Source organism: Engraulis encrasicolus, chromosome 1 (assembly GCF_034702125.1).
Source record: "Engraulis encrasicolus isolate BLACKSEA-1 chromosome 1, IST_EnEncr_1.0, whole genome shotgun sequence".
NCBI classification, from domain to species: Eukaryota; Metazoa; Chordata; class Actinopteri; order Clupeiformes; family Engraulidae; genus Engraulis; species Engraulis encrasicolus.
The window spans coordinates 54590026-54598045 of NC_085857.1; the positions used below are offsets into that span (position 1 = coordinate 54590026).

Genomic DNA, 8020 nt, shown 5'->3' on the forward strand with positions numbered 1-8020 from the left:
GGTGAAATAATGCAGTTCTGCAAAGGCCTGTAAAACACTAACATTTTAAAGACAAAGGTCAAACCAGAATTATCATCTAAAAGTCACTTTGATTAAATGAGTCTGACTCTGACTAGGCGTATTAGGCCAAATGCACACCCTTTTGTGCAACGGCCAAGTAAAAGAGTGAACAGCGGACATACCTTGGAAATGTGCGTAAGAATTTAAAGGAGATGTATTTCCCTATGTAGACGTGCCGGACTGTGGAGCAGAACGACGCATGACATGGTAGGCCTACTAGGCTAATCAGAGCTCGGCAGTGTGTTAACTCAAAAGGTCAAAACTTAACAGTTAATAGAATAGGGATGAGTTTTGGTTGAACTTTAATTTGACCATGTATGAGCAACGAGTGATCACTGGTGATGATGGCGATGTCACCCTCACGGTTGGTTGACCACACTGAGGCGATACACGTTGCTACTTTACATGCTGAGGTGTGTGCGTGTGCGTGCGTGTCTGTGTGTGTGTGTGTGTGTGTGTGTGTGTGGGGGGGGCATTTGGAAATAATAGCAATGTATGGAGGTGCACGTCTGTGTGCGCATTTGGAATATTATCTTTTTTATCACCCCAACATCTCTCTCTCTCTCTCTCTCTCTCTCTCTCTCTCTCTCTCTCTCTCTCTCTCTCTCTTCCACACACACACACACACACACACACACACACACACACACACACACACACACACACACACACACACACACACACACACACACAGTGTAAGCGCCGGTAATCCCCGGTTCCCCCGTGCTTTTGGACTAATGCTCGGTAACTCCAGCTGCCCTTGTGCTGTGCTGCTCGCGCGGAGAGAGACACAACAGACTGCGAGCTCGTGCCAATCATCAATAATTCAGCCCGTGGTCTCGAGCGAGCGCTGCATGCCCCCGGCCTCCCTCTCTCTTTTTCTCTCTGTCCCAGGCTCGCGGGTCTGGTGCATGCGGGCCCACCAACCGGCTAGGCGCGAGGCATGTTTATGATTCGCCTACACACTCTCAGAGCATCTACAACCAAACCACAGGCTTGTTTACTTCCCGCCGCTTTTCTTCTCACTTCGGGTTTGGAAATCTCCATGACAACTATTTCTCTCAAAGAGCCTCGAACATAAGTTGCGAAGATAAAGCCCACATTGCATTGGCCGGCGGTGATGGTGTTGTGTAGTCAAACCAAGCGACTGACTAACTAACTAGGGATTTGCTTTGGCGCGAGGAAGAGGAGAACAGCCGCGTGTGTTCTATTGCAACTGCTGCTGACAGCTCGCGCGGCTTCACGTGCCAGCGGGGGGAAGGAGAGACGAGTCGAGTTGGTTTCGGCTGTTTCGCTGCTAATTAGCCTGCAAAGACGTGGAAGCTGGAAGCCGTGTAGTGGCGTAATAGTAGCCTACGCTACATCGTCTGGGGTGTCGAGAGAGAGAGAGAGAGAGAGAGAGAGAGAGAGAGAGAGAGAGAGAGAGAGAGAGAGAGAGAGAGAGAGAGAGAGAGAGAGAGAGAGAGAGAGAGAGAGAAAGAGGTGCCAGGGTTAAAAATAACACCCGAACAGATTTTAAAGTCTCTAAGACAATCAGGAACACTTACTGCCTCTACTTTTGTCTTCCGACACTTCTTTGTTTTGTTGTCTGTTGGGCTGGATGGAGCTGGTGGACAACAGAGCAGAGTGACAGGAGGACTCGCGAGCGACAAGCGACAAAAACCCCTCGAGGGGCTTCCATGAGAACAGACTGCTGCAGCAGCACCCCGCGAGAGCACGAGAGAGAGAGAGAGAGAGAGAGAGAGAGAGAGAGAGAGAGAGAGAGAGAGAGAGAGAGAGAGAGAGAGAGAGAGAGAGAGAGAGAGAGAGAGAGAGAGAAGCTGGTGGGAAAGTGTAGTAGCCTTCCGACGCACACGGTGGAGAAGAAAGCGTGGTGGACGCAGCGCAAGGTTGACTGTCTGCTCTCCCTTCTCATCGAACCGGCGAACAGAAGAGCCGGTGACGGCAGGCAGCGCTCGTGCAGTGCAGTCCAGCGCAGCGAGGGGACTTGTTGAAAGAGCCTCTTCTTATTCCCCTTCCGGTATCACCGCAGAAACGGACTCGTCCCTCTCATTACCCCTCTCTCCCTCTCTGTCGCGCGGTCCATTTCCATTTCCACACATTCTCTCGTGCCTGAAAGGAACCGGAACTTCTTTTTTTCCTGTCTGCGAGGGAGAAATGGGCCTTTGAGAAGACCAGCGCGTGTTGGCAACCCTCCATGCTCCATGATGGTACGTGCGGTGCAACTCAATAGCTACTGCGCCTTTCACACACACACACACACACACACACACACACACACACACACACACACACACACACACACACACACACACACACACACACACACACACACACACACACACACACACACACACACAGGGGTCAGGATGAGTGTGTGTTCTAATATTGGGTCGGGTCGACATAGCAGGTAGTTTGTCAGCGCTCTGGCCGGGCTTGCTGCCATGGTATCAGAGTAGGCTATATATTAAGAGAAGGCTGAGTTATATTATTTGCAGTGCACGTTGTTAATTCGACACGTGCAGAGTCGAAGATAACCCTCTCCTTGTTGGGCACACTCTCCGAGTGCTGAATTAACCCCTAGAAATGTACTGCGGCCTGCTGTGTTGCAATGCAGGGTCAGGCTGCCAGTGGCAGATTAGAAATGACATTACATTACGTTACATTACGTTACATTGCATCGACTCTTCATGCTTTGATCTGATCTTATATCTTATTCTGTTATCCTCTTACATCTTGTTTGTTTTTATTTGTATTCTCTTTATTGGTCTCAGCCTGTGTGGAATGATTGCGAGCCTTGTGTCTTGGTATGTTGTCCTGTGTCCCTGTCTTTACGTTGTTTTTATTATTATTATGTGGTGTGTCTGTGTATGCAACACACTTATTTCACCCTGTGTAGGCCTACACATAAACCTAACTTGAACTTGAGCATTGTATTGCCTTTAGAAAACTCTTTCCCAAAATATACAGCATGCAAATAAGGATATAATATAGCCCAATCAACACACAACGTGGATAAATAAGGCCTATAGGGGAAAAACAGTTTTTTTTAACTTATGGTTAACATGGTTAGTGCAGGGCAGGGTGGGTTTGTCATTAACTGAAACTGTCCCGGAATCGAGTCTCCATGTAGTTTTTGCGCACCATGCAATCCACATGTTTCAATCAACTGTGAACAGTTATTCTGTGAATACCCCTTTACCGCTGTGTTACTGACCTACTTAACTGCTCTTTGCGCACGAGGGGGTGAGACTGGTGCCACTGTGAAGGTGACAGGTGACACAATAGCAAATGCAGGAAGGAAACTCCAAACGATGTTCTGTATTCCACGCAGTTCCGAAGGCAAGGCTACTATTTGTTTTGTCAGTTATAATTGGTCACACTTTGCCCCTCAATCTATTTTGAAGTTTTGAGACGGATATATTTGGAGACGCCTTTTTGGTTTCGACTGCAGGTGCACCCGGGAGTGAAAATATCTAGGCCTAGCTGTTACTAATGACCGGTGTCGGTAAGAGGCCACTCGAGCCAAACTGGTCCACTGCCTAGGGGTTCTAAACACCCAAACTTTCGATCAAGTAAATAACAAAGACCCATCTCTTTCCGAGTGGCGCTATTTACGCAGATTGCCATTCCAGTTGATTCTTAGTAATTGCAAGAAAAATAACATTTTATTTGTTTTTACAGTGTTATAATAAATCATAGTAATATCAAGGAGATCTGTTGTGTTATATATCTATGCCACTGTGTTGAATTATTTGTGATAATGACAGCTTACCTCCTACACAGAACCACGTTGCCAATATATCGTGTGAATCACACAGAGAACCAATAATGACGCAGTTGCCATCCTGAAGCTGAGCATAGCCATACCAGTTGGTATTTGGTGCAGGGTGGAGGTTCAAGCCCTTCACTTCACTTATGTCAATATCCATGGCTGACCTCACATTACTTCAGGAGCTGTATCCAATGCCCTGTACCTACTGTTTTCTCAATCACAAGTTCCACGTCCTTTATTTGTTCTGAAATGGTCCCACAAACAGTAGATTTGAGGTGTGACCCTATGGTAGTCCAACAGGCTCCAGTGGCGCAATCGGTTAGCGCGCGGTACTTATAAGGCAGTACAGGCTGAGCAATGCCGAGGTTGTGAGTTCGAGCCTCACCTGGAGCAGTTCATTTCTAGATGTCTGTGAAAAAATAATGCAGTCTTGGCACAGGCTTTGAGAAATGTAACTGGCACAGATTGTCGGCTGACTGATACTACTACTGTGCTCAGTAAGGTCACAATATACAAACTGAATTGCATTAGTGGCAACTGTGACCTGACAGATCACATGGTTACAAGTTCAACTCATGTACCTGGATATATACATCTGCGACAAAATGTATTCGTTGAATAATACCATGGAATTCCAGGTGGTGTGGGAAGCACCTGAGGCCTAATAATTAGCCAGTTAGCCAGCGGGTCTTCGGTGCACGGTGCAGAAGACAATAATGCAATAATTCACATTATTAGAATATTGTAATGAAATCTGTGTTGCGCATATGGACATTTTAACTCTCCAGAAATGAAACCCTATTTAAAATTAATGGGGTTTTATTTTTGGTGACTTAGAATGTCCATACCACCAAAGCACCAATACGTGACATGGAAATCTACTGGGTATATTGAAGAGTGCTGTGTGGATCACCAGATCAAACAAACAAAAACAGATGACAGCAAAGCATCAAGGATATTTGGGCTTCCGTAACTTCCATGCAATGCCTCTGCCATAGACTTCAATGTTAAACCCATCATGGCAGTGATTAAGACAAAGACAGTCCTAACCAAGTAGGCTATTGAACATTTGCATGTTATGTAGAAAGTACCAAATTTCAACTGATTTGATGTTACCCGTATATCTTTCTTCTTTCTGAAGAAAATTGTGATTTTATTACAATAATAATGTGAATTCCTGAATTTGTGTTTTTGTGGAGCTGGAAGGCCAAAATATGTAAAAATAAACAAAAGAATGATTGGAATAGTTCAATATGTGGGCAATGCATCAACAATACATGAAAGTTAAACATTATTGATGGAATTATGGAAACACATCTTTTATGGAATCTTTTATCTCTTATGGAAATCAAAACTTTTTAATGATATCCTACTAATGTGGCCAGGGGCTGTATGCTCAGTAAGGTAGGCCTATAAACATACAGCATACATAGGCTATACAGAATTGAATTAGCGGCAACTTCAGCCTGCCTGATCAGATGGTTGCAGGTTCGACTCACATACTCTGTACCTGGAAGTATACATCTGCTACGAAATATGCTGGCTGAGTGTGAAGATGGAATCCAAAATGGTGTGTTAGCTGGGAAGCACCTAATAGTTAGCCAGCGGGTCTTTGGTGCAGGGTGCAGGTTCAAGTCCATCACTTCACTTATGCCAATATCCATGGCTGACCTCATGTTACTTCAGGAGCTGTATCCAATACCCTACAGATAGTGTCTTCTCATTCACACAAAATGGTCCCACAAAGTGAAGGAGGCTCCAGTGGCGCAATCGGTTAGTGCGTGGTACATATAAGGCAGTACGGGCTGAGTAATGCAGAGGTTGTGAGTTCAAGCTTCACCTACAGCAGGTCACTTGTAGATGTTTGAACATGTGAATGAATACCTTACCTTGGTAAAAAAAATAATAATGCAGTCTCAGTACAGGCCTGTGCCGCCACGAGAACAAGGAAGTAGCCTAGCGAGAAGACCAATCACAGCACCTTTTCTCTGCGACCTTCGCAACCATTTGACGTGTAGTCAGGATTTTCTTGAGGCGCGAGACGACGGTTGCAGAGCCTCTGCGCGGGGGAAGTGGTCGTGCACAGACGGTTGCAGAGGCTTTGCAACCGTCAGCGCCAATAAGTATAAATTGGCCCTTAGCCAATACGAACGAACAAATACGCAGATACACAGAAAGGAGTATTTGTTCCAAAATAATCCCACAACAGAAGAGTTGAGGTGAGATGCCATCCTAGCAGGATAGTACAGGATAGTACTCCAGTGGCGCAATCGGTTAGCGTGTGGTACTTATAAGGCAGTACAGGCTGAGCAATGCCGAGGTTGTGAGTTCGAGCCTCACCTGGAGCAGGTCATCTTTAGTGGTTTGAACAATTCATTACATGTGAATACCTAACCCTGGTAAAAAATGACAGGCTTTGAGAAATGTAACTGCTAGAGAATATGTTGGATGATTGTTACCACTGTGCTCAGTGAGGTCATATACTGAATTGAATCAATGGCATCTGTGGCCAGCCGGAATATCCTGGCTGAATGTTATGGTGTGGATCTTAGTAAGACCATGAAAAAAACATATCGGAGCTGGCCAAGACCTAATGGGTAGCCAGTTGGGCATTGGTTCAGAAGACTGTAGGTTCAAATATTTCTAATCCTATGCCCTTTACCAAGATCCATGGCTGATATGCACTACAGGGGCTGTACCCAATACCCTGTACCTAGTTTACTCTCACTCTCAACGCACATTAATTTGCCAAAACAAATAACAAAAAAGCAGAAAATTAAAAGTTTGTTCTGAAATGGTCCTACAAACAGCAGTGCTGAGCTGTCACCCCACCCTTACACCCTGGTACCGCAGGCCCCAGTGGCACAATCGGTTAGCGAGCAGTACTCATAAGGCAGTACAGGCTGAGCAATGCAGAGGTTGTGAGTTCGAGCCTCATCTGGAGCAGGTCATCTTTAGATGGTGGAATATGTCACTATGAATGATAAAACTGTGATGAATGCTGTGTTAGTTGAGCACTACAGCTTACAAAGCTGATTCATGAGTGCAGGGCTTTAGTCTACAGATTGTTCCAGTGCCGCAATCGGTGAGTGCGCAACATTTATACGGCACTACAGGCTGAGGTTTGGCAGTTTGACACCTTTAGACATTGGGAAATCAGCAAGCGTTAAATGAGAAAGTCAATAAGCTGATGTTTCTGTGTTAATAGGGTTAATGTGTCCCTTTCAATATCTAACCTCCTGCCCTGTCCTCTTGTTTGTAGTCTTGCAATATGAGTCAGGATGTCATTGATGATAGCAGTTTCATTCAATGTCTCCAAAAGCACAATTCAAAGGTCATAAACTTTTTTGTTTTCTCCACGGAGGTGGGGCGTCAGTCATGCACAAGGCCACAAGCACAAGGAGAGGTCGGGCGTTTAGATAATGTAAGGCAGTGGTTCTTACCTGGGGTCATGGCTGGACTTTTGAATTAAAGGGGCTCCAGGTAGGATTAAAAGTTTAATTAATCACGGTCCAGAGTCAGGCGATGCTTCATTCCACGGTCCGCTGACAGAAAATCCCACATGCAACTTTTGACCCGAACGAGTGTCGTGGGAAACACTTTTTGTTTGAAACATTGTTTTACCTACCGTGTTCAGAACAGTTTCAAAGCGAGTTTATTTGAACTCGCGTTTATTTTTTTTCATGTAGATTTTGAGACAGGCAAACCACGGGCGCCGTGGTACGCGCGCGCCACGGATGTCATCCTACCTAGTGCCCCTTTAAATGGGCCCCTCAAAATTATTGGCGCAGAACTGACTCACCGGTGGGCTTTCAGGTCTGCTTTCATTATACTGAAATTACAATATAATTTGGTCCCTATTTAAAAGCATTCAGGTATTGATTAATGTCTCAAGCAAGAATAATTTGTAATTATTTGTAATTAATCACTTAAATCATTTTTAGTGCGTATACACGTGGAGACAATTGGGTATGTGATGCATGGCTTATCTTCGGTACAGGTAAGGGGGTTCTTTAAGAAAGAAAAGATTAAGAACGACGGTTGTGAGGGACCCAATGTCTCCATCAGTATGTCTGTGTATCTGTGATTATATCTCACCTGACCTTGCCCTGTCCCATGGCTAAAGCGAGACTGTACTATGGGCAGCCTAACAACAGCAAGCAGTCAGGGGAGTCAGACCTGTAG

The 8020-nt window shown here is 45.3% G+C and overlaps 1 protein-coding gene and 2 non-coding genes across 3 annotated transcripts in view; all 3 read left to right on the forward strand.

Annotated features, from left to right (window-relative positions):
• The first annotated feature begins 1844 nt into the window (after positions 1 to 1844).
• LOC134455055 (nuclear factor 1 X-type) overlaps positions 1845 to 8020 on the forward strand; it is a 157848-nt gene continuing 151672 nt past the window's right edge. The window contains exon 1 of the mRNA XM_063206114.1: positions 1845 to 2270. Coding sequence (XP_063062184.1) covers positions 2265 to 2270 — 6 coding nt within the window. The 5' untranslated portion in view covers positions 1845 to 2264. The remainder of the gene's footprint in view (positions 2271 to 8020) is intronic.
• On the forward strand, positions 4136 to 4228 carry trnai-uau (transfer RNA isoleucine (anticodon UAU)). Its single transcript is given in 2 exon segments — positions 4136 to 4173; positions 4193 to 4228. It is a non-coding gene; the product is annotated as a tRNA-Ile (tRNA).
• trnai-uau (transfer RNA isoleucine (anticodon UAU)) lies at positions 6091 to 6183 on the forward strand. Its single transcript is given in 2 exon segments — positions 6091 to 6128; positions 6148 to 6183. It is a non-coding gene; the product is annotated as a tRNA-Ile (tRNA).